This window comes from Cottoperca gobio, chromosome 21, assembly GCF_900634415.1.
Source record: "Cottoperca gobio chromosome 21, fCotGob3.1, whole genome shotgun sequence".
NCBI classification, from domain to species: Eukaryota; Metazoa; Chordata; class Actinopteri; order Perciformes; family Bovichtidae; genus Cottoperca; species Cottoperca gobio.
Window position 1 is genome coordinate 19,494,062 of NC_041375.1, and position 27,300 is coordinate 19,521,361.

At 42.1% G+C, this 27,300-nt stretch overlaps 1 protein-coding gene across 7 annotated transcripts in view; it reads left to right on the top strand.

Moving 5' to 3' along the window:
• Nucleotides 1-27,300, top strand: part of nalcn (sodium leak channel, non-selective) — a 78,059-nt gene that overhangs the window by 41,997 nt on the left and 8,762 nt on the right. For all 7 annotated transcript variants that reach the window (XM_029458872.1, XM_029458876.1, XM_029458875.1 and 4 more), the window contains 19 exons: nt 3,659-3,850; nt 5,361-5,498; nt 6,021-6,095; nt 20,206-20,342; nt 21,205-21,346; nt 21,569-21,642; nt 22,803-22,904; nt 23,009-23,078; nt 23,265-23,356; nt 23,457-23,579; nt 23,865-23,921; nt 24,516-24,636; nt 24,732-24,863; nt 24,987-25,154; nt 25,832-25,936; nt 26,476-26,582; nt 26,672-26,792; nt 26,911-27,009; nt 27,185-27,278. In XM_029458872.1, the coding sequence (XP_029314732.1) occupies nt 3,659-3,850; nt 5,361-5,498; nt 6,021-6,095; nt 20,206-20,342; nt 21,205-21,346; nt 21,569-21,642; nt 22,803-22,904; nt 23,009-23,078; nt 23,265-23,356; nt 23,457-23,579; nt 23,865-23,921; nt 24,516-24,636; nt 24,732-24,863; nt 24,987-25,154; nt 25,832-25,936; nt 26,476-26,582; nt 26,672-26,792; nt 26,911-27,009; nt 27,185-27,278 (2,149 nt within the window). The remainder of the gene's footprint in view (nt 1-3,658; nt 3,851-5,360; nt 5,499-6,020; nt 6,096-20,205; nt 20,343-21,204; nt 21,347-21,568; nt 21,643-22,802; nt 22,905-23,008; nt 23,079-23,264; nt 23,357-23,456; nt 23,580-23,864; nt 23,922-24,515; nt 24,637-24,731; nt 24,864-24,986; nt 25,155-25,831; nt 25,937-26,475; nt 26,583-26,671; nt 26,793-26,910; nt 27,010-27,184; nt 27,279-27,300) is intronic.

Genomic DNA, 27,300 nt, shown 5'->3' on the forward strand with positions numbered 1-27,300 from the left:
AATCAAATTTATTTATATAGCCCAATATCACAAATTATACATTTGTCTCAGTGTGCTTTACAGACTGTACAGGTTACGACATCCTCTGTCCTTAGACCCTCGCATCGCACAAGGAAAAACTTCCTAAAAGAAACCCCAAAATTAAAGGGGAGCTGGAGCTGTATTCCATAGAAAATAATTGTTCACTTGTTCTTTTCTCGTTGTTCTTTTTGCCATTTTTCAAAAACATATTCTCGATATCACCACTCCAAAAACAAACATTAGTGTTTTTGTTAAATGTGTTTTCCTTCCTTCCAAGGCAGTCATTGCAGTACAAGATCCCCCCCAAAAAAAAGCCTATATCTTGATTTATTTTTAACTCTGAATAACACTTCCTTATATTTGCATGGTAATGCAATCTTGAAAAGTTTATGTATTTCTGAATTATGGTGCTTTCATGTGCTGGCAAGAGGTTCCATTATCCTAATATATTAAAATTGCTGAACAGTATTGCATTCATGAGCTATGCAGGGCTTTGAGGAAAACAAAGATTGGATGGAAATTTGTATAACCCATATTGCGATTGTGAATTAATTTGGAAATACTTTCTATTAATTACACTTCAGGGCTGTGTTGTGGTCTACATGTCATATCTCCCAGCTAAATATTTGACTTCTTAGCACATGTTGTGCAGCTCTTACAATTAAAACAAAATACATAATTGTCATTGCTCATTGCTGTGTTGTTAGAAATCTTTTGATGTCGTAGAAAAAGCAATTAATCGAACCACAATAAGCACAGAGTAAACATGTTTTTGCAATTTCACTTTATTTTTTATAGTAATAGGTATTTTTAAAGTATCCTTATGAAGTATTAACAAAATAAGTTTCAATGACACGCAAATAAATACAGCGGAACAAACTCAGAGTAGCAGCGACTACTAAACATCCTGCACAGATAATACACGTTTGTGTGAAGTGCAATGTCAGAAGATTTTTCATTTGCAGCCATACATTTGTACACATTCATATCAGTTGTCTGCTTTTGGCTAATGAGCCCGTTTTTTTTAAAGCGCCACTGGGACTTACCGTAAGTGCCTTCCTCACTTCCCACTCTCGGGGAAAGCGTTTCTCATTCATCCTCCTTGCTGATATTTTTCCAAGTAGGTCCCAGTTTAAACAGGTTGACATTTAGTCACAAGTGATTAGGGCTCTGTGAGGGAATCAGACGAGCTAGATATAAGGAGAAGGGAATAAGCCGCATACAATCGATGCTCCTTTCAGATTTTAACCTAATTTTATCCAACCTAAGGGTGTTTCACTGCTAAAGGTTAGCCTTACCAATCGTCTTTCAGTCGGGACCAAATGTCACACGCTTTAGAGCCCATACATACACACATGCAGCACTCTTGGCGGAATGATTTTTTAATGAGCCAATGGAAACCCACCTCGACGCTTCCTTCCTGTGTGTTCAGAATGGCAATGACTTGAGTAGCGGCACAATTTAACACTTCATTCAGAAAAGGCAGGGCATTGTATCGTTTTGACATTTCTGGTAGGGATGCACTGATCCGAGTCTGGCTATTGGTGTTTGGCCAACATGGGTTTAAAATTCTGGATTGGATATCTGTGACTGCGAACAATGTGACACATTATGCAATTCAATTTTATGTTAAGCATTGATTTGTCTCACAAGAGACTGGAGCCAGAAGCACACACAGGCAACACAGCTGGAGAGCCATTCTCTGAGTTTAATTTATAGTTAGTCATTGGCAGCAGACTCACAATGCTCTTTGTAAAAAAACAAAACAAGGTTTAGATTCAGCCATGCAGCAACATGATGTAATTTATCGTGTTTTGCTCTCCAGATCTGGCCCTGAGCCTGAGCTATAGTTGAGATAACGCCTCGTAAAAGTAATTAGTTTCGCACATCAAAGTGATTTCATTCAAGATTGTTTTTTTGTTGTTGCTAATTTCATATCAGTTTGAGTACTGGTCGAGATTAGACCACATTTATTTATCTAAGTACTATAGGTGTACAGAGACGTCGTTATCTGTATCTGTCTCTAGTTCAACCAAAACAATTATCTTTCTCTGTCTCTTTATCTGTCTCTTTATCTGTCTCTGTATCTGTCTTTGTATCTGTCTCTGTCTCTGTCTCTTTATCTGTCTCTTTATCTGTCTCTTTAACTGTCTCTGTCTCTTTATCTGTCTCTGTATCTGTCTCTGTATCTGTCTCTGTATCTGTCTCTCTATCTGTCTCTGTATCTGTCTCTGTATCTGTCTCTGTATCTGTCTCTGTATCTGTCTCTCTATCTGTCTCTGTATCTGTCTCTGTATCTGTCTCTGTATCTGTATCTGTCTCTGTATCTGTATCTGTATCTGTCTCTGTATCTGTCTCTGTATCCGTCTCTGTCTCTGTATCTGTATCTGTCTCTGTATCTGTATTTGTCTCTGTCTCTGTATTGTCTCTGTCTCTGTATCTGTATCTGTCTCTGTATCTGTCTCTGTCTCTGTATCCGTCTCTGTATCTGTATCTGTATCTGTCTCTGTATCTGTCTCTGTATCTGTATCTGTCTCTGTATCCGTCTCTGTATCTGTATCTGTCTCTGTATCTGTCTCTGTATCCGTCTCTGTCTCTGTATCCGTCTCTGTCTCTGTATCCGTCTCTGTATCTGTATTTGTCTCTGTCTCTGTCTCTGTATCTGTCTCTGTCTCTGTATCTGTCTCTGTCTCTGTATCCGTCTCTGTATCTGTATCTGTCTCTGTCTCTGTATTTGGATCGGAGACCGGAAGCAGGTGTGGTTTACGCAAAGTCAGGTTACATCAGGCAAATGTTGTATTTTCTAACATAATATTCATTGCGTATCATAGCAATGTTTGTGCCTTCAAAGCATCAACTTCATTTAATATTGGCACGCGATTAATTATGAAATATATTTCCCCATCCTATTCTTTGAGGCTAACGGCATTGTCATCCTGGGATGCCGTCTCAGATTCCCGAGCTGATGGGAGGCTTTGGAAAAGAAGAAAGATGAGCAAAGGACTAGTTTGCTGTTATGGTCTTATATCCTGTGTGAACTTAGCCTCTTATGGTTTGCTCTCAGCCCCAGAGCTGGTGTCTGTTGTAAAATGGATAGTGATCATCATGGTCTGTCAGGACTAGAATGTATAGTCTCTTCCCATCCCATCTGTCATCATGCTGTGACTGTCATTACTGTATTTGTTTTCTGTAAGTTCCCTTTTAGACTAGCGTCCCCTGTTTGCATCCTTATTTTGCTGTGTATCCGGGGTAGTGAGAGATTAGAGTGAGATTCTAAAGAACAATCTTTGGCCAGGAGCATCAGTGCTGAGCTCGATCAATAGGCAGTCTCTGGACCCCCCGATCAAAGCCTGACCAATATGCATCACCTGTTGGGGGTTTGTTGTCACCACAAGCAATTTAGGGACGACGCCTGTTGACGGAGCACACTATCACTGCACCTTTACCACTGGGTCGAGATCAATGCTCTGCTTTTTCAAAATCAATATCTTATCAATGCGCCACAGTGTTTTCTGATATTTATTTTTGAAGCTATCTTTAAAATACCACCTCTCTCTTCCTTTGGCGGTGGATTATAAAACCACTGTTACACAAACAGCAACATAACAGTAGAAATGTATTTCTTTCTTCACCTCAGGTGCTCCGTGTTGTCCGTTTGATTAAGATTTCCCCGGCCCTGGAGGACTTTGTGTATAAGATATTCGGTCCTGGTAAAAAACTAGGCAGCCTGGTGGTGTTCACAGCCAGCCTTCTCATCGTCATGTCGGCCATCAGCCTGCAGATGTTCTGCTTTGTGGAGGAGCTGGACCGCTTCACCACATTCCCCAGGGTAAGGAACTCTTTTATTATTTTTTAAATAATCCAAGTAATCTATTCAAGAAAGCTTCCATAGGAGGGATCTTCACCTTCTCCAATGTATTTTAGTATGTGTTCTATTTAGGCAAACTGTGTATAAATGAATCACACTTTTCACTCTGGGGGAAAAAGTAAATCCTGAGTCACATACTTACATAAATGGCTTATTTATTGAACAGATTTTTGGAAATCTGTCATCAAGAGTCTAAATAAAATAAAATTCCAATCAGGGTAACTTTTAATACGCATGATGGACTTAACTCTTTACTCTAATATGCTTCTGTGTGTTCATAGCAGGTAGGAATACATCACCTCTCCTCTCACTGTATTATGGGGCTTCCTGTGGTTACATATATCAATGTATCTTCACTTATACCCACAAATGATGCATTTGGAGTTTTTGTCAGTTGTATTTGGTTTAGCCGTTATTTAGTAATTATACTACGGTAATTATTTTTTAAAGCAGACCAAACCAGTAAACTTAACTCAACTGCTACAAACACACCTTTTCTGAAAATGCCCTAATATTCTAATAATTTGCTCTCATGGAAACATAAAATATAGATCAAATCAGGAGATACAGGTAGTATATGAAATACATATACATACAGATTTATAAATTCCTATGAGCGGTTCCAGAGGGGCACCTCAGACGCCTGCAGATGCGAATGATGGGTTGCATGATTAGTCGACAGATGTTGTACCTCCTTTGATTTCTAAGTGCTCATGAGCCTTTTCTCTCTCATTAGCCTCGTCTTTTCATCCTCGTCTTTTTTTCCTCTCTCTCCCCTCCAACATTTCACTGATCCCAGGCACAGCGGGACATGAGGGGTTGCTCGTAAACAGATGCCACTTGTATGCCGTGTTACCCTTCTTCGCTCTCGTTTTCCCTCATTCGTTTTCTGTATCGTTTGCGCCTCACACAGCCGCATGTACGCACGCACGCAGACACACGCATCCCATCCTAGTTGTGATGTTTGGCTGTCTCTCCCACGGGCAGACCTGTGGCTGGGTTTATCTTTATCTGCACTGGTGAGAGCAGGTGGGGGGGGGGCTCTGTCTGTGAGGTCAGATGCTAAAAAGGAGGTGCAGGCGTGCCATTTGACTCCAGGGGCTACAGTGTTGCAGCTGGCTGTTCCCTGCACTTTTATCTGACCTCTACCAAGTAGATGAGAGGGCAGCAGGACAGGAACAAAAGAAAAGAAAAGATGGCTGTCCCCTCACTTCCTCTTTTGTATTTCTAAATATCACAGTCGCTAGCTAGAGAAGAATGGTCAGTAGGGGATATGCGCATCATGTGTGTGATATTTACCGTTTCGTGAAAAAGCATGTTTCAAATGTCACATCTGTCTGTTTCTCTGTGTAATTTCCTCCCCGTCTCTGTCTTTCCCTCTTTTCACCGCTTCCGCTTGTGTACTCTGTTGCCCTCTCTCGCCTTTGGCCTCTCTCTCACTTTCTCTTCTCATGTGCTTTCATCCCTCTAGGCATTCATGTCCATGTTCCAGATCCTAACCCAGGAGGGCTGGGTAGATGTCATGGACCAGACCCTGGTGGCTGTAGGTCATATGTGGGCTCCGGTAGTGGCCATTTACTTCATCCTCTACCATCTGTTTGCTACCCTGGTGAGGAACTTACTGTGCTGTTGTAGAAGTCAAATAAGTTGAAGAGACTGTTGAAATGGAGTTTTTAGTGTTTTGGTTGGGTAGGCTTTTAGTCCATATTCTATTATTTTGGTCAGTAAAAAGCAGGTTGGCGATAGAAAAAGTGGCAAAATGATACATGAATTGATTTCTTACTGTATTCAATTAATGCCATCGCCCCTTCAGTGTTCTCTCAAGTGGTACATCTAATCACAGTTAATCAGACTCACAGGCGTAAGATGTGCTGGCATTTCAGTGTTTGGCCTTCTGATACGGGGATCATTCAGACAGTCTGCGGATGAGTCACACTTCACCCCAGACAGACAGGATGTCTCCCCGAACAGAGCAAGCAACAAATGCAATTACTCAGCAGACTTTGTACTTTTGAAAAAAAAAAAAAAAAATCTTATGTTTATGGTAATGGTGATAATCACATTAACATATTGTACTGTGTTCACACAGAGAGCATATGTTCTCATGCACTTCCTCTTGTTGCGTTTTTAGATTCTGCTCAGTCTTTTTGTGGCTGTCATCTTGGACAATCTGGAGTTGGATGAAGACTTGAAGAAGCTCAAACAGGTAAGAAGCTTACAGTATTGTAGGTTATCTCCGGAGACGAAATAAGTTCACGCTCAGAGCTGCGAGTGCAATCTCTTTCTGGGAATATGAGCAGCTCATGCATTTGCAAATACAGCGTTGAGATTCCAAATGAAGTGAAGTAAGCCACTAAATAATAAGTCTCTGAGTTAGTGGTTTCCTTCTTCAGTGGAGTTTGCAATCACTCACAAATCAATTGCAACCCAGTCGTATGCAGTAAGTACTGACCAATCAACAGCATTGTAGATGATAATGGGACTCAGCGGCTCACCAACCCCACAAGTCTCGCTAACTATTCTCACCTATTAAAATCAGAATCAGAAATCCTTTATTAGTACACAATAGCTACATAGAATACAAGTAATATAAGTACAAAGTGGTTGATAAAAAGTAGTAAAAGGGAATATTGCACATGGCAGTGATAATTGCACAAATTATTGTAATATAAGTGAAAAAAAATTTAACTAGGTGTCGCTGATATAAAATGAAACACGATTTTCACCTGAGAAACTCACTTTGGTGACGTTTAAGATAAATTTGACACGGTTTCTAGAGGTTTCTTGTTTTGTTTTATTTTTTTGCCTTTATTTATACAGGTAAAAATCTCATTGAGACATTCTCTCATTCTCAAGAGAGACCTGATCAGATGGTAACAGTACCATGCGACACACATGACGCTAAACACAGACTTTATTAACAAGTGGTGTGTGTGTGTGAAGACTTCCAAGTGACTTTAGCAAAGTCTTAGATAGTTTGGGATTTCATTATACTGAAGAAGAGGACTGTCAATCACACATCATTCTGTTTCTCTCAATCAAATTCAACCCGGGCCGTGCCAGACTACAGCAGAGCTAAAGATGTGCCATGTGGCTGTTACATTCACTGCGTTAAACTTTATGTTACAATGCAAAACTAACCACAGCAATTCTAAGACGGAACTTCTCATGTTGAGAATATATCCTCAGGAGTTCTATATGAATTGTTTCAATATGTCGCAGCGAACAGCAGGAGTCTCTTCTGATCTCCGACGTAGTTTTGATATGAGACCATTTTCAGATGGTGGGTCATGTGATTGGCCCATCATGCTTTCTGTATTATCGGTGGAGTTACTGTACCGAGTAGATACCAAGTGCTGATTCTGGCCAACCGCGGCACTAGGGGGATCACTTTGAGCTCTACTTGTGCTTGGCAGCTGCGAAACACTACAACACAGCTGCCCTTTTCCTCACATCATTTTAAGAATATACCGCTTCATAGTTTTCTGTCTTACTTTAATAAATACAGTTGACTCTGCATGTTTCATCCTGTAGACCTGGGCACCCAGTGCATACATTATTTGAATTTGGAAAGTTTAAAGGGATTTGATTTGCATAACTGCCTTTTCATTAATCACGGTAACATGTGGCGAGAAATACACGTTTGAAATGACATTTTCTATAATAATAATACATTTTATTGATATTATTTATACAGAGTAAAATGATGAATCCGAATACAAATAAAAAAAATCTGAATAAAAACATAAAAAACATTCGGTTTATCTTAAGTACATGTGTCTGCTGCTTGACTTTTCTGCTTGTTGTTTGCCGCTACATTTAATTTTTAAAGCCGACCACTTTGTGTTGCTACCCTTAGAAAACAAATGTGACAGGGTTGTAATTTGTGCTCACATGTGGGCAGGGCTCTGAATCATTTCTTCATTCTCACCTTTTTTGTATTTTCTCTCTAGAGGGTTGAGTAAATGGGCAATTAACTTTAATAAAGCAAAACCCTGTTGTGTGAAAAGGCTGGCACACACACACACACACACACACACACACACACACACACACACACACACACGAGGCCTTGGTGCTTGTCATTGCTCCATGAGGGAACCACTTTCTCTCGTAAAATTCAAATGAAGTACAGTTGCAGATGAACTTCTAGAGGGAAATTGTTTTTTGAATAGTCACAGAGAGAGAAACGCCCCTGGTCAATTCGCGTTGGCAGGCAGACCGTGCTTTTACATAATTTAATCAATTTATAAGACCACTGACATGAAGGTTTGGCACACACACACACACACACACACACACACACACAGATCACCGGCGTGCACTCATAGCTGGCTGGCAGGTCTCGGCTTGCCCGGGCAGGTTATTTCCCACCCACAGCTGAGTGATTAGGCTCAGTGACTGTAAAATTGCCTATTTTACAGGTGCTTCAATCACGGATACAGCGCCTGACTATAAATAGACCATAGATTGCAATCGCCCTCCCACAAGAGAAAGCTTCTGCAAACATTTGGCACAAGCCCAGTGACACGGCCAACCTTTCTGTGAGGAAACACACGTGGGCTGTGAGCGACGCAAAACCAATTACGCTGTATGTGATGAATTATTTTCGCCTGCTGTTTGATGAATGACTTTATTGAGTTGGTAATGTTTGCTATTTGTCCTTAATGTGACCATGGAAAGCTCTTTAAAAAAAGAATGAGCAGGTACAGAACATAGAATTGCCTGATGTGTTCCTTATGTCGTATTGTATGTATAGTTAAGTGTTATGGGATGGATATCAATTGAGAGTTTAACACACACAAGCGCACATGTGTGTAACCCCCCTCCCCCCCCCCCCCCCCCCCCCCCCGAGACACTTTTAATCTTTTATTCTTCACAGTTGGTCGAACACACAGTCGCCGCGTTCAATTTAATTGGAAATAATGGAACAACAAATCGATGGTGCAAATCATATCATTTTTGTCTTGTTGTTATTTGAAGTGAAATAAGGTATGATGTATGTGTGCTTTTAGGGGAAAATAAGGGGAAGCTATACAGACATTTCTAGTCCTGGGAATAAAGTATATGGTTACATTGTTGGTGACATTTATTAGGCGAAGTGAGCTAATCACATTCACTGTCGTACTGAACGCTGCATTTGTAGCTACTGTGGACAAAATGTTTCTGAAAAGTACGTGGTGACAGTTTATCTTGCCCTAACATCCCACTCCCCTTCAGGCTCCATCTGTGTTGGAAATATCAGTAGGAAACAAACCAGTCACCTCCCCTTACATACCATTGTATTTTGCTTCTACCCATGAAAGACTTCAAGCATAGAAGACCTGTGTGGTTGCAGGTGTGCCTGCAGCGTCTTTATGTGTGTCTGGTTCATTAAAACAATAAAATGTGCAGCCAAGCTTTGAGTGATAAAGCCCACCTGCACGGCTCAATTATGCAGGATGATCGTGAACCATTCTTCAAATTATTTTCCATATGTGTTGGTAAGTTGCTGCCAATGTCATGTTCCAGGTGACGTCCATGTTACTCTTGTTATACAGTAGTAGAAGTGCTCACCTTCAGCATATCATTTATTAATTTATTTTCCACTGACCCGCAGCATCTTGTTTAAAACAATCCTGTGAGTAGGTCGATGAGGCGTCAGGGGACGAGTGTAGAAAGGGAAATACCTGCGAGTCACAACTTTTAGAGAACTACACACCAAATGCTCTGTGCAGGATCATCGGTAAAAGTACGGCAACAATGACAAACTGCGTCATTAAAACGAAACTTCTACAGGTCGTTTAAGGCTGTACTTTTCCATTTTCTTCAAACTCCAACCCCACCCTCAAATATCAGCGCTATTATTTCCTACATCTGTGCTCAGTGGAGCGTTAAGGGCGCAGATCAGCTTAGATGGAGTTACCACGGAACACCTTTTTGCTCGTCATTTTCGTTGTCATCAGGGCTGGTTTAAGTTTCTAACTGTCAATCCATGCTTATAAGCTACTTCTCCTTGACAGTCACCATAGCCGTGTGTGTGTGTGTGTGTGTGTGTGTGTGTGTGTGTGTGTGTGTGTGTGTGTGTGTGTGTGTGTGTGTGTGTGTGTGTGTGTGTGTGTGTCTGCCAATGTCTGCTGATTTGATAATGACATCACCAATCGGCATGCAGCGAAAAACATCTGTCATCGTTTGTATGCTTTCAGGGGAATGACTTGCATCTGTCAACCTCGACAGGCCATTTGTCTTGATTTGGTTTTTCATCTAAGAGTCAAAGCTTGAAACGTCAGGAGAAAGCATAGAGGCTTGTGGGTAGTCACACTGCGATCAAACATATCAGAGTTAGCATGCTGTGCTTTAATATCGGGGAACTGTTGGCAAAGGAAAGCGTTCTGAATCCACGCTTTGTAATCACAGCCAGGAATTAAAGTTATTTGCCTTCAACACACACACACACACACACACACACACACACACACACACACACACACACACACACAGAGACCCATACAGACACAGGTTCATGTGTTCTCACATGTATGTGTGTCACATACACATAAAGAGTGGTCATTAATAATTAGGGAAGTAAGTGAGAGCAAGCAGGGCTGCAGCTAATGAACAGCCAGTTTATTATACCAGACTGATGAGCACGGAACACAGAAGAGCTAGGTATTCCTTAAAGGCACACACACACACACACACACACACACACACACACACACACACACACACACACACACACACACACACACACACACAGATAAATGCATGTGTGCACCAGTGCATGCTCGACTCATCAATGTTGATTAGGATAATGCATTTATTGCGTGAAATTAGGTTTGATAGAATTGTTTAATGAAATGAAGTCTGGGACAGGAGAAAAGTAGACAGCAGAGGAAATCAGAAGTGAAGAGAAGAAGTAGACGCCCCTTTCCCACACACACACACACACACACACGTTGCACACATCAGCCTCCCAGGTGTGTTTCTGTTCAAAGCTGATGTGAAGCTTGTGCTGAACTGCTCATGAAATGTCTGTGCAGCAGAATCTGCTTGATTTTGTTTGCTGCAGACTAACCGACTAAAGGTTTTTTTCAAGATCATTTTTTATTGGAATCATTTACATTACATTTTTCTGTGAGTAATATGCATTAGACATTTTCCTGCCAAAAAATGTGATGAAGAGTAAAATCCTTTACAGACATTACGGCGCTACAATGCAGTAATGGCAGCTGCTTTACTTCCCCCAAACTGGAATCCGTCAATATGTCGCAGTAGTACTGCAGTGTACTGTAGTTTCAATCTCCTGTTGAATAAGGGACTCTGCATACTTGTTGGATAATTAACAGCCTAGAAATGTCAGTGAGTCTTTGAAGAAACAATTAATGCTATATTTATTGTACAGAGGGTGACATTTCTTACTCTCTTCTCGTTCGCCTTTGTTCTTTCCCAAGGATAAACGCAGGTGATGCAGTCCTAGACATACATCGAAAATGTCAAAGTGCCTCCCAGAAGCACTTTTTGGTCAATCAGAGGAAGACAACAAGAAAGGGCCAATAGCTGCATTTGATTTGAAAAAACGAGTTTGTCGATTGGACGTCGCCGCTTGCCCGGTATTGCTCTGCCTTCCTCTACAGCAGGGCTATTCAACTTCATTAGCAAGTGGGCCAAATAGGAACATCACTGGGGGTTTGTGGGCCACACAATACTTTGTCAATGAATCACTACAAATAACTCTTACTTACAGTAGTGTTAATAGTTACTAATACAGGAAATGAACTAGTCACGTGCATCCCCTTTTTTCTCCCATTTATTTGTATCACCTTAATTCATTACAGAAAGCTGTGGCTACAAGGCTTCACACAAAAGTGCAAAATGTTGCATCTTTAAAATCAAGGAGACATGAGATGTTTTCCCAACAGCTCCATGTCCACTAATGTAGAAAGAAATATGAATATAATAAAACAGTATTCACCACATTACCAGGAAGTAGCCCTGTTTATAACATCCTCAACACTTCCAAACATACATCAGGTGCTTTGAAAACAATCCATATCCATACAATGAAATACTAAATGCAAATAGAACATAGTGAAACAGTAGCATCAGACTCACAATAACATACATATCTTATACATGTTTACAATTTAACAGTAAGTAGGCTTATTTGAATCATAAAGCAGATCTGTCTTTGCATTTACACTAAGAATGCATCACATTAAGTCAGGTGATGTACTCCTACAGAACTACAAACATATCACACTTCTGTCATGTTTGAGTCAGTGAGAGAAATTACACTTTAGGGTTTTTTTATATTCAGAACTCAGTTTTCAAATTGAACTGAAGCTCTTTTATTAAATGATATGTATCGTGTTTATGTGCACGTTTCCGTGTTTACTGCGTTACTTTGCACGTTCACATTCTCTCCTCTGCTTCGCGAAGGGCTCTGCCCCGACACACACACACACGTGCGACACGTGCCCACACACCTACAGTCAAGTCAGTCAGTTAGACACAGCGGAGGAGAGGAGAGAACTTAAACAAAGCAGGGCTGCTATCGTGGCTCCCTCTTGTTCCGGGCAAAAGCCACTTGACTCCGTTAAATGATGCTAACGGTCCCGGTACTTTCCTTCTCCGTTCCTCTGAGCCCACAGGGAAATCTGGCAGAAAACGAGCCGTGACTTGACCTGTAGTGTCGCTTCACTTTGTATTCTTTCATCACGGAAATACATTCGTTGCACGATAAACACACCAGTGTTTTACTTGTTGCGGCTTTTATTTATGCTATATATGCCAGCCCGATTTTGCAGGCAACCTCTTGCGGGCCAGAAAAAAGTTCAGAAGGGCCGTATCCGGTCCGCGGGCCACTAGTTGAACAGTGTCACAGTCAGCGGGCTTTGTGATGTGAGAGACTGATGGTCCATTTCCATCCAACAAATCTTTCATGCCCACAGCGCAATGTGTGCAGGGCCGAGGGGAGGTGCAGGGAGAGGGGAGAATGTTTACCCTGTGCCGGTAGATATCACCCAAATAGAAGGAAAAAAAAGGTGTTTACCCCTCAGGGCAGTGATGATGATGATGATAATGTGTGTTTGTGTGTATCTCTTTGTTAGTATGGATATGAATTGTCAGCGGTGTCAAATGTGTGTGTGTGTGTGTAAGTTTTGCATTTCTTCATGCGTTTGTGTGAAAGTGGATATGTCTGGCAATCAAACAGGTCCTGGGGCCAGGTAGATGAGTCATGAGGAACACATTTGGAAAATTGTAAAAAAAAAAAAGAAAAAAGTAGGAAGCTAGGCATAGAGCGAGAAAAGATAAAAGCGGAGCTAACATGCCTTCATCTACAGTCTGTTTACAAAATGTATGAAGACAAAGTGACATTTGAATCCTTTGCACATTGAGCTCCGAGACCTCGCACTCTGTCCTTTTTGACATTTTCTCTTCCTCTCTTTCAAAGTGTGCCAGACTCTTATGAGCCAAGAGGAGACGATGTAGCTGTGACATTGTTCAGCCCGTGTTCAGGACGTGTGTGCTCTACAGGCACAGTAATGTTTTTCCTCGCCAAATGTGGAACCTGCGTGATAACATTTCAATTTCGGTGTTTCTTTGTTGGTATTAAGGTCATGTTTGTTACGACGAAGAAAATAGCATCACAGAAATGACCTACAGTTAATCAGGCACCCCGAGTCCAGATATCTGGAGTCACAGGCAATATCTTTAGTGAGATATCATATAATATCAGAATATATTAGCCATTAGCTGATATTAGGTTATTGCAGATATGAATGATGACGAGCACAATAATTATATGTTTTACTACAGTAACAAAATGACCTTTCTATCAGAATAATCTCTGATGAATGTATTATTCATCACATGAATAAACCCATAAGGTATCTTGGGCACGATTTCCGAAAAGTGCACCGTCAGCAGCTTCTTGTTTTTCGCTAACCTCCAGCGGTTTACTTCCTCACCTCGCTGCAGTGGTGTACAGAACGTGTACAAACGTGTATTCTACCGTGTGGACGGTACACCATGACATCATTCTAAAATCGACTTTCAAATTTCAGGGATCTTTATCAAAAATGTTTTTTTCTTTATGTTACATTTAAATGTTAAATAATTTGATATTGGCCTACATATCAAATATCATCTGTATCTGTCTCAAAAATACAGTATTATTTTAGCGGGAAGGACATATGAACCAATTACACTGATCAACCTGTTGTTCATGAGAAGACATGCTCATTATGTTGCACTCTTTTCATTTCCTGGCCCAGCCATCCTCCTTAAAATGTGTGAATGTTTCCCTATCAGATCCTCTGTAGCTTGTTCACGCGTGTCACCCGGTAGACTCTGGCCTTCGTTATTTTACACCCACTACGGCCTTCAGAAAGGATTTCCTCTACACACACTTAATTGTCGCTGTAGATATCAGATCCCCAGATTATCTGACCTGTGTGAGGCTCAGTTAAAAGCTTCAGTGCGCTGCTGTGCTTCATAGGTTGTACCATCTAACCATACTGCCATCTAGAGCAAAGCCTAACAAATGCCACGTTTGAATTGTGATTCGTTGTTGCTCGAGGATTTAATACTGGAGCAGACCAATGTTTATAATTGTGTGCCTGGTTCTGCCCTAGAGGTCTATGTGGGCATCACTTGTAGTATGATGGATGACTACTCTCTCAGATCCCCAATATATTATCAGCTCAACTGACATTGACATGAACATGCTTGAAGAAACACTGTGCCACAGACGGGGAAGGGTGTGATGTGGCACCGAGGTAATCGGATTGCTGCGCCCAGTATGTCAGGCGTGTCAAAGCAGGCGCGGAGAGAAGCGTGGCGGTGACAGTGTGTAGTTGTCAGTTATGTTGCGTCTATCCTCTCGTTCCGTATTTGTCAGTGGAGCAGAGTAGCCTATGATCTGGCATTGACTGCGGGAGATCAAACAGGAGGAGAGGGTGAGGGAGATGGAGTGAGCGATAAGGGTGGAGGAAGAGATAAACTCACGGGTGGGGAGTAGGGAGAGAAAGGAGAACAGCAGGAGAGGGGAGATGGATGTTTGCTTTGGGTATAAATGAGGTTTAGGATGAGTAGTCACTGTTCCACAGCTGTGACAGGAACACACAGTGTCACCGTGGTAACAGTGACACAATCGGGGCTTTTCCCTCCACACATCACACCGGATTCTTCTCAATATCGATATGTGTACATGTGGGGTGGCGTGTCTGTGCACTCCGTCTGCTCTGCGCTACAGCCACAGTATTGCACTCGGCATGGAATATACATTTTGTGAAGGAGAATTTAGTTTGATCAAATGCGTTATGGAGTGATTGTTTCATGGCTTCCCACCAAAGATTTCATTATGCATGAGTTAAACTAAAAGCCTGTCCTCCATTTTACATGATTTAATGGACCAAGGACTTATTTGGGGATTAAGTGGGGAAGAAGAAAGGCGAGGAAGACAGAGGGAGCAGAGAACAGAAGAGCCGTAGCCCTTGAGAATCCCAATACAATGTGTTCTTATCTTTTGAATGTCACGTACAGTTTTCTATTGGAAGACACTCCAGGTCCTGTGCCATGTCTCTGCCATGTGCTTAAACTAGCAAGAACACACACACACACACACACACACACACACACACACACACACACACACACACACACACACACACACACACACACACACACACACACACACACACACACAAGCATGGTCGCAACAAACCCGTGGATACAATTATTTAGAAATGTTTTTGCACTTGGCTGCGATCACACATTAGTTTTGCTGAGATTATTACGATATGCTTTTAGTAAATTTGCCCATTGAGTATAGCATTCATGCAAACAAAACTGGAAAAACAAAGTGTGGAAAGGAAGGCTAAAATGGAGGAATGCTGAGCGGCCATTTTAAAGCGTCGGAACAAATTCCGTTCTCAGACTTTGTCTCGGTTAAGTTATTGGTAGAACAGTAAAAAACAAATATGCACTTGAATGAAAGCATTTGACAACAATGCAAAATGTAAGACCTCGTTTTTAGATTACTTTATTTTAGCATTGTAGCCTTTATTTGATGGTATATAATGAAGAAGAACGAGGGGGTAATGACTTCCAACAAAGGTTAACGGCCAGGGATGTTGCGATTGTTGCGACGGCGTCTGCAGTTGTTTTGGGTCTTTGCGGTAGCTATTAAAGGTTTACAGGCTGTGTGGCTTTACAGCGGCTCCACAGCACGGCTCATTACCCAGCTAATGAGAGGAGAGGGTGACCCTGCTCACTCTCTTTCAGCTCCTGCACCCCTGGGTGTTACAGCTGGACTGGACCAAGGCAGGGCTAACTCAACCAACACTGTGAGGGTATGTGGAGTGCAAATATAGGTTAGTATGTAAGAACACAAGTATATACACAATCCATTTTTTTCCCGTTGTGCTGATGAGTACCTACCGCTTTGAATGATCGACTACGCAGGAAGTAAGGCGGTGTTGTATTAATACTGAAATGTGCGGTCTATGGTCACACATGCACAGCTGTTGTCTGGTGATGTTGCTGAATGGCTGGCTCAGATATCTGAATGGTAAAATGTAGATGACTGTACATACATCCTCCCACAGGCACTCGGTGTGTGTGTGGGCAGCCGTTTTGTAGGCGGCTGTTCGTCCGTTCCCCATTGGTTCCATTGGCTAGTCTCGAAGACATTTGTACTCTTAGCTTGCATGTCTCTGAGGAGGTACTTTCATAGGACTGATCAAAGGGTTCCGGGGAATTACACAGTGGGAAAACAAGTATTCACATGCCTATCAGAGTCAATAACTGATCTCAAATGATCCGAATGCTGGAGAGCGTTGAGGATCTTGACTGTAATGGGTTGTTTGGGTGCAGTTGGACGATCAGTTGTAAAAGGGCTGTACATATACAATCTCTCCTTCCAATTGGACCCAGTGTTCGGCTTTCTTAGTAGCAGGGCAGGTTGAAAAAGAAGAATGTTAAGATTGCATATATTGAACAGATGCAACCTCCTGATGGGTTGTCATCATTCTATCAGCATGGAGACACTAAATCTCATCTGTGACAGCTTGAGCATCTTGTATGTTATGAAATTATTATATGGAGGAATTAATACTTAGTATTACGCAATAGTACGTAGTGTCATAATGCAGGCGTTTCATGCATTTGTCCTGTTTTTTTCTTTTTTTTTTTCTCTTTCTTTCTTTACCTTCTCTCCACGCTCCCGCTGAACTATGGCCATGACTGAATTTGGTCTAATGCTAATGGTCAGCATTAGCTTTTCTTCCTCGCTCAGCGTTGGTCAGGAAAGCTGTGGAAATCCCGGACGGAAAGCTCCCTAGCTCAGCCGAGCCTGAAATTGGCTTGAATGGAGGAGGAAGCGGCGGCAGGTCACCTGAACGGGTCTCAAGGCAAAACACATTCGTCTCGGCTCTGTTGTTACACCACCAGACACTAAATCTCATCTGTGGCAAGCGAAGCAGTAGTTTTGATTTATCAACCATTCACTGTGACAGAAAGAGAAACACAGAGGCATTTTCTTTCACACACACACACACACACACACACACACACACACTTAGGAATATTGCTTATACTTTAACACTTAAACGTAGAATAAGTGATTTTTTGGCCACACAGTTGATATGGCAAACTTTCCTAGCATTCATTTAGAGCCTTGTTTGTGTCCCCCTGGCACATGTAAGTGCAATTTACTCTCATAGTGGGTTCATTACCACAAGTGATACCTTTCACATAGGCTATAAGTCGTGATCATTTGCTGCCACAAAAATATTGACTATAGCCACAAATATAGTTCATTGACAGACATATTATAGGCTTAATACACACATATGTATCTACATATTGCATGATATTGTCATGTGTGCATGTATACAGGGAAAAGCAATTCCTCCTTTTATAATAGAGCAACACCTCAAACCAAAAGTCAATAGAAAATAGATTTTTCTGGCAAGTTCCTGAGCTCTTGCATGCCCACGTGTGCTCTATAGATCCTATGTATTGACCCGACCGAAGAACCCATGTGTTAGCTCGTACAGTTAAAAGTGATCCATGGTAACTTACAAGTGCACATGCTCACCGGGTAAATCTTTTACACAACGGCCTTGCGCAGCGTGAATAATTACGGAAATTATACGTTTGGTACTGTGGCAGACAAACACTTCTTCTTGCATTGGCTTACCTCGACACTTTTGGTGTAAGGCGGCATAGCACATCCCAACCCAAAGAAAATAAAAAATCTAAATGGTGTATGGTACAGTGGATTCCGATTTGTTTTCCCCATGCTCAATTGAAATTAAATCCAGTGCATCCTTTTCCCATTTATTTCCCAAGTCCCCAGATGCAGCATATAAATAAATAAACAAACAAATAAATTGAATAACATGAATAAGTGTGCAACGCTAACACTACACTAGTCTGTTTATGAGGAAATATTTTAATAGAAATTCTATTTTGAATGTTTAGTGTGTTCCTCTCCCCGCACCTCTCTTTCTCCTCTAGAAAGGAATGGAAGAATAGCGGATGAGCGAGGGGAAGGAGGCAATGAACAGAGTGGGAAGTTGAAACTAAGATTCTGAGACGTGGCCCGTCTCATACGAAGAGACGTGGATAGATGCTCACTGTGATGGGGGGGAAGAACAAATTCTTCTGAGAGGTGGAGATGAGAACACAGAGCAACAAAGGACAATGCATGGCACAGAAAGTTCTGCTGTAATGGGAGACCGCTGCAGATAAGAGTGTAGAGCCTCAGCTAAACTGTACATCTCGCTGAGTTGGCCCAATTGATTAGGACCTTTGGGAAAAGTATGGTCCATATTAATTCTGCACTGTGTGTGCGTGTGTGTGTGCTTGCATGTGTGCATTCTTGTTTATAACATTGGTGTTTGTGTGTGTTCTGCTCGCTTGGGAATTCAGCAACAAAATGTACAGGTACTATTTTGAGATGACTGCAGCACTTTCTGCAAGTTTCACCCGGAGAACTGCAGCACTAGAAAGAAACTCACTATTTTTGCTCAACACATTTGTATCTTCAATCCCATACTGCTGAAGCAGATCTAGTATAAGAAGGTGTTTTTTTTCACGTGTCTATTTGTAATCACCCCTCAAGTTCTTTTGTCTCATACTTATTTTCCAGCACATTTCCTTATGTCTACTTCTCTCTTCTACTTATTTTAGTCTCATGCTTTAGTCTCTGCCTCTTTCTATACTGCCTATCTTGGAAGACATACTATAGACAGAATGGCTAGGCAAGCAAATTGCTGGTACATAATTCCATCTTCACAGTATTCCACTCACCGCTCACCCACTCGGGGTAAAAAAAAAAAGAGAAGCTCCCACATTTAAATCTGCGAGGAAAAGAAAATGGATGGACTGATTTCCATTCCCTCTTTTGTCAGGTCTCTGCTTCCCCCGGCTGTTATCCCCGCAGACACGAGGGGCTCGCAGTCAGACAAGCGCAGGCGGTAACAGCGTGAAGGGACGTTTGCATTGGACAAACAGACAGATGGCAGGACTGACGGAGAAACATTCACCAACCAAGCCCAGTCAATATGTTTCACAGTGCTCCGTTGCTGCCGTTCACCATTGCTCCAAGTGCAGTTCACTTCCAAGCCTAATCTGCTTTGCATCAGGGGTTATCTCCAGGCGCCCACACACAGAATACCTGCAAGGGGATTTCAATCAGCCTCCCCCCCATATGTAATTAAAATGAGATAATTGGTTCCATTCCTTTTTTGTCATCCTTTGATTTGGCCAGCCTGCGCCACAGTGATAGTCCTGCACACATGCACATTGTTCCAACTGTCGCTACCTTTTTCTTTTCTCCATTAACCACTCCAAAGTAATCTTTCCTTTTTCTTTTGTTGCCTTCTCCATTCTTTTCTAAAAGTAAGTGGGATCTCATCCTAAATGTGGTTGTCTGTGTACTGTATGTGGTGTGTGTGTGTGTGTGTTGTAGGTAAGTGTGTTGCTGCCATCATCAGGCAGAAACATAAAGCTACACTCTTAAATCCTTAAAGAAAAACCTCTGCATTTCACAGTTGTCTCTTGCATTACCAGGCTTAGTCTGAAGTCTCTTATCCGTAAATGCCAATGGTTACTTCATGCCCTTCTCAAAATCCCTAACTCCCTCACACCCAAACTACAGTAACAGTATCCTTCTTTCCCTTTTGTATCTTGTTTTAATCTCTCTCTTCTTCATTCCCATCAAGTGGCCGACTTTCCTCTTTTTACTGTATCTTGTCTTGCTCTTCTGTTTCTGTGCCTGAATTGGTTCTCTTGCCCCCCCCCCCCACACCACCACCTTTTAGCTCAAGCAAAGCGAGGCCAACGCTGACACCAAAGAGAAGCTCCCTCTGCGACTAAGGATCTTTGAAAAGTTCCCCAACAGACCTCAGATGGTGAAGATCTCCAAGCTCCCATCCGATTTCACCGTGCCCAGGATTAGGTACAGACTTACAGTCAGACACACACCAAGTCAATTTATACAGCATGTATTTTTTTTGAGATGTTTAATGTGTGTTTTGCCGCTCGGAATCATGTCGCAATATTACACAGTGCTATGCTTTCCAGCCAGTTTAATAAAAAAATAGTAGATAAAATAGATAGCTTGACGAAAACAAGTTAAAAAAAATAAAAAATCTTTGGCATCCACGTTCTAAGTGAACCATTTTATGTTTCAAGCACCAGTAAGAGTTATTTAGTTTTTGCCTAAAGAGAATAAAAACTGGGTCATTAAAATGAGCAACAACATCCACCATACCCAAACAGACCACATCAACAGAAAATGAAGGGGAAAAAAATAATGTTTTAGTAGCTAGTGCGGTAGTCCAGTTTATTGTGGAAACAACATGACAACGAACAAGCACTTGAGATGTAAAAGCTTTTAATGTTGCTGCCATGATGTAAGCAAAGAACCAGAAAGTAGAGAGTAATTAATAATATTCTGCAAGAAGTCCTTTTATACCTTACTGTATGCAGTTTTTCTTTTAGCAGGAGAGCTGAACTGTGTCCGACACAGTGGACCTCATAATCCATTGTATCATTTATTTGCTGATTAGTGCACAGCTGGGACCTTCGCTTCGGCCTAGAAGTCCCCCTCCGCAGCCCATCTCCCGGGCTGCTTCAGCGAGCTTCCACTGACATATTTTGTAGCTGAATTGCACCGAGATAGTTTGGCATTATAACACAATTTAGATTATTCTTCTTTTTTTTTTTTAAGCATTCGGAGCTCTTCAGTAGGAAACCATGCATTAAAATTCATCACTTTGTGTGTGTGTGTGTGTGTGCTGTTTTGTTGTGCACTCTAGGGAAAGTTTTATGAAGCAGTTCATTGATCGTCAGCAGCAGGACACCAGTTGTTTGTTCCGGCGTCTCCCCTCCGCATCTTCCTCCTCTTGTGACCACTCCAAACGCTCAGCCATTGAAGACAACAAGTATATCGACCAAAAGGTACTTTAACACTCGTTCTCACACGCACACAGATAGTGGATAGGAAAGTGATAACTCCGTTTGAGTGGCTATATATGCGGAAGATAAACCATAGCAATAAGAAGCACATTAGCTGTAGCAAATTGCAACATATGTTCACAGTTTTGTGTATGGTGTGTTCTTTTTGGATACTACAGTACATCTAACTGACACATGATGGATTCTCACTATCTGCTCTCTCAGCTTCGCAGGTCAATATTTAGTATCCGAGCTCGTAACCTCCTGGAAAAAGAAAATACGATCAATAAAATCCTGCGGTAAGACACGTCTGCACCTCCCCGTTAAGCCTGGTTTTGGTGATTTGCAGGTCAAAAGACTTCTAGGTTAGAAAGGATCTAAATGTGGTTGAATTCTATTGTTTTTTTATCAACATTTCAGAGAGTGTAATATCATGTGTAGCAATGTTTCATTGCTGCGGAAACAACGGTTATATGTAATCCACATGCTTGAACAACAGTTTCACTTTACAACCAAACATCGCCCAATGTAAACTCGTCTTTTGTTATAATGTTTATATCAGGAGATCATAAGATTTTTGAATTATTTGGGGACCTCAGCTAGATGTGTTTAGAATGCATCATCCACATGAATTACTTCCTAGTCTTTGCTTCTGTCAAACTTATAATATTATACATGCACATTAGATGTAACTATACTATGATGCAACAGCACTCTGGCATTGTTAATGCCTCTCTCTCTCTGTCCCACACACACACACACACACACACACACACACGTACAAAGACACACAAAGACCCACTTCAGACTCATTTCCTGTCACGATGAAGTAAATGGATAATTTGCTGTTCAGTATGGCAGAGCTGGCGCTAAGTGTAGATTAGCTTGCCGGCACCGTGTCAAATCTGGCTGCTCTCCCTCCCCCCCCCCCCTCTCTTATTCAGTCAGCCTGAAAGATAGACAGCATATCAGTAGTCATAACACGTTCTGTCTGGCCTGCCATCTTCCACACAAGCACACCATTAGCCTAACAGTCGTACCAACGTAGGCAAACATACGCACAGTCCAGCATACGCAGGCACTCGTGCGTACTTACTGCCAATAAACCAGTAATCTCCCAGAGTCTCCGTACATGATTGAAGTACACATACTGCCGCAGCCCACAGTGTCGTTAGCTCAGTTCTGGTACATGAGTCTGCTGTTAGCCAGAAAAGACAGGACACACACACACACGCTGACTAATAGAATGATTGGAAACTGTTTCAAAATTACCGTCTACATCGCCACTCGTGTGGGCCCAGAATGACGGAGGTTGAAGATAGCTCGTTAGGCAGAAAGATGGACCAGGTCCAGCTGTGGTTGTGGTTGCCAGCTGGTGACCTAACACACTGACAATTTTTTTAAATCTTCATTATATTGATCATGAGTAGAGGAAAAAAAACATGTTTGTGTTCCACAGGGCTTGTACCACACAGCGTATGCTAAGTGGATCCTTTGAAGGCCAGCCAGCTAAAGAACGCTCCATACTCAGTGTCCAGCATCACATACGGCAGGAGCGCAGGTCTGACCACACACACACACACACACACACACACGCACACATTCAGAAATCCTTACATACTTGCACAGTACTATGCAATACCTGTCTGCTCTTTGTACCTCCAGATCTCTGAGACATGGTTCCACTAGTCAGAGGATCAGCAGAGGGAAGTCGCTGGAGACACTCACCCAGGATGTGAGCAGACATACACACGTCCTGACATATTGTACCGTTGTGCTTGTATGTTCTCAGAATCTCAAAACGAAGGCTTTTGCTGCGCATGTATTCCACCAGTATTCATCTTAAGAGATACAGATAGAGAAATTTCACACACTAAAAAAGGTGTCTTTCATCATTTCATCGTCTCTTCTCTTGCCCCAGCATTCCAGTACAGTACGCTATCGTAACGCACAGAGAGAGGACAGCGAGATCAAGATGATCCAAGAAAAGAAAGAACAAGCAGAGATGAAAAGGTATTTCCACCGACGTTGATCTAATATCAATATGTTGTACATTCAGTTCCATTGACACCTCATAATATATATAACTGATGCTTGTTCCATCTCTATGTAGAAAAGTCCAGGAGGAGGAATTGAGGGAAAATCATCCTTACTTTGATAAGCCTCTGTTCATCGTGGGGCGGGAGCACCGCTTCAGGAACTTTTGCCGGATGATCGTTCGAGCTCGCTTCAATGCGTAAGATCAGTATTGTATCTGTATATGTGGTCTGAAGACGTTGTGTTCAAGTTTCTCCAGGCAGCCTCTCGTGGCATGGAGTGCTCTGTAACATTCAATAAACTCCACAAAAAACATTGAGGTTCACCCACCTGCCTATGATTTCTTTATACCAATGTTGTACCAGTTTAATCTGCAGCATACCAGCAACAAGGGTGAATGCTCTTGTGTGAGTTTAGCTCATAAAACTGTTTTATTTCATTTTTTATACGTCAAAAATGTTGACAATTTATTTTATTTGTCTAGATCCAAAACTGACCCCATAACAGGAGCAGTGAAGAACACCAAATACCACCAGTTGTAGTAAGTGTGATGAATTATCGATTCCTTCACTATTGATCTGTGCGTTGCACAACAGCGGAATGCTTATTAATTCTGCACCTTTATTACCTGACTGTTGTGCCTGTTGTGCCCAAAACTGAGTGATAATGAATGAAAATTGTGAAGTGAGGAGCTGTGAAATAGATTTCACCCATTACGCAACCTGATCGTAATCCAACCGAGCACAGAGTCTGATTATTAAAGTGAGAGGCAGTCCTTTGTATCAGATACTGCTGGTGCCGGGGGATTTATACTGACATCCTTCTGTAGAACAGATTGGGCTGCTCGCGCACACACACACACACACACACACACACACACACACACACACACACACACACACACACACACACACACACACACACACACTTTTATCCACTCTCACTTTCTGATTCTTCTCCCCACATCTCCTCCCTCTCTCTTTGTCCGCCCTCCTCTCTCTCTTTCTTGAATTACCCCTGAGTATTCACTGGTTTGCAAACCAAATAGCTCCCTTGACCTACTTACGGCGAATATACTATTTCTCTGTGCATTCCATAATAAATGATAAGTATGCTAATGTGTGTGTCCCTGCAGCGATCTTCTGGGCCTCGTCACCTATTTGGACTGGGTTATGATTGTAGTTACCATCTGTTCCTGCATCTCCATGATGTTTGAATCACCCTTCACCAGGGTCATGCATGCCCCTTCACTGCAGGTATTATACAAATCAGATGGATCAACGGTTGCATGAGCTAGTGAGCCGACGCATCACTGGACAGATTGTCGCTACACCCATGCCCTCTGTTTCAGATCGGCGAGTACGTGTTTGTGATCTTCATGAGCATCGAGCTCAACCTGAAGATCATGGCCGACGGTCTGTTCTTCACCCCCACAGCTGTCATCAGAGACTTTGGAGGAGTCATGGACATCTTCATCTACCTTGTGAGAAAACTAAAGCCTGATCATAATGGTTGAATGACACTGGGGCGGGAAAAGTGTAATTTCTCGTATTTAAGAATGCTTTTCCTTTCCCCCCCCCTAACCATTCCTCGCTGTCCTCCGCAGGTGAGTCTCATCTTCCTGTGCTGGCTGCCTCCTGACGTCCCTCCTGAGTCTGGGGCTCAGCTGCTGATGATGCTGCGCTGCCTGCGTCCGCTCAGGATCTTCAAGCTGGTACCCCAGATGAGGAAGGTGGTACGGGAGGTTCTCAAAGGGTTCAAGGAGATTCTTCTGGTTAGTGGTTGTACAATTTGCACTTGGGCGCGGTAGAAGAGTGCAACTGCACATTACATTTATGTAGCCTCAGAAGCAGAAAGAGAGATTTATATTAATTAGACGACATGTAAAGGCGCATCGACATAGCTCACTCCTATCACTCTTTAGCTAAACCTCCAACACACTTCATCAGGTGAAAACTCCAGGGAATCACTTTAAACCAAAGTGACAGTAAAATAAAACATTACCTGTGTTTACCTTATCTGGCAGGTAGTGATTTATTTACACTTCAGTGCAGTAGAACATTAAACTTGCAATGATAAGGTTTCGAATGCAACACCGTTAAACTGTGAACATAGTCGTGAAAGAGCTTGGGGATGTGTGAAAAATGATTATATGCTTTGGAAAATGGTCGGCAAAGAATACAACCAGGATTATTCACCTTTATTGGATTGCGCTCTCGTTATTACATTCCCGACTCTTTCTGGGCTTCGCTTACCTTTTGCTTTGCAGAGCATGGATTTTATTATATTATGTGAAGCTATAGCAATAGTTACCGATTCTCTCTGGATCTGACTTTTCCCATCTGAGGTCTCTACATCCACAGCTGTCATGACATCCATCGCTCTCTAATCTCACAGGCTTGGATTATGTTGAACTGCCTTGCCTTAAATTCCTGATTGATTCTCTTGCAGGTTTCCATTCTGCTCCTCACACTAATGCTGGTGTTCGCAAGCTTCGGAGTCCAACTGTTTGCCGGAAAGCTCGCTAAGTGCAATGACCCCCATATCCACGTCCGGGTACAGCAAGAAACATGATCTTCTCACTAACACCCCCCCCCCCCCCCCCCCCCCTCCCATTCCACACTCCCTTCAAAGAACTACACACTGAATAAACAGAAAGGGCGTTCCCAGTCAAATCAATAATCCAGTGATTCCTTTTATCCCATTTTTGTAACAGCAGTTGTTATACTTCTTTGAGCTTGTGCCATAGCAGATATTTTATTATATAGAAAAGCATTAAAGTATAATGCTCAGGTTTTCACGTCATTTTTTAAAATAATATAGCTTCATATTAATAATAACATCATTGTAATCACTAAGTTACCTGGTGAGAACTGGGAATGCATCTAATATTATCCATTAACTTGCATATCAATGAGAAGAAACATATTGTCTTCAAACCGTTATATGAATTATTTAAAAAAAACATTACATTGAAATATTTGAAACATACACAGTAAAGAACTCCCTACCCTAACCTACCCTTCTGTTTTTACTTGTTGTTCTAATTGTTGCTTTATTCTGTGTTTTCCTGTAAACTGCGTTGTTGGTTACAGGACGATTGTCACGGAATATTCCGCATAAATGTCAGCGTTTCCAAGAACCTCAACTTGAAACTCAGGCCTGGAGAGAAGAAGCCTGGTTTCTGGGTACCAAGAGTCTGGTGAAACTGCACTTTATTTTTCTATCGCTGCTTGATTTCTCTGTTTTTCTCCCGCCAGTGATTGATGTATCCATGCTTTCCTTCCTCAGGGCCAACCCTCGTAATTTCAACTTTGACAATGTGGGAAATGCCATGTTGGCTTTGTTCGAAGTGCTGTCCCTCAAAGGCTGGGTGGAGGTCCGAGATGTCATCATTCACCGCGTTGGACCGGTACTGAAACCTCGCCTTACCTTACCTTTCCACTCACTTCCCATCTAAGTGTTCTTTTTGCCGCTGACTTCTACTTTACAAGAACATCGTGACAGTTCAAACACCTCTGTGCCCGCAGATCCACGGCATCTACATCCACGTCTTTGTGTTTCTGGGATGCATGATTGGACTCACTCTGTTTGTCGGCGTCGTTATTGCAAACTTCAACGAGAACAAGGTAAGAGCCACGTGTAAAGATACGGCTCACTACTGTTTTAAAACATTTTTTTAAGATAGTATTGAGACTAGAGAAGAAGACAGTGAGGCCAAATTTAAACTGGTGGATGCTGCAGTTTACACGGTATTCATTTTAGAGCACCAAGATTTGAATGTGTTGTGTCTCCCTCCACCAGGGCACCGCTCTCCTAACAGTGGACCAGAGGAGATGGGAGGATCTGAAAAGTCGACTGAAAATAGCGCAACCTCTCCACCTGCCCCCTCGCCCAGGTGCTCGCACACAAACTAAAAG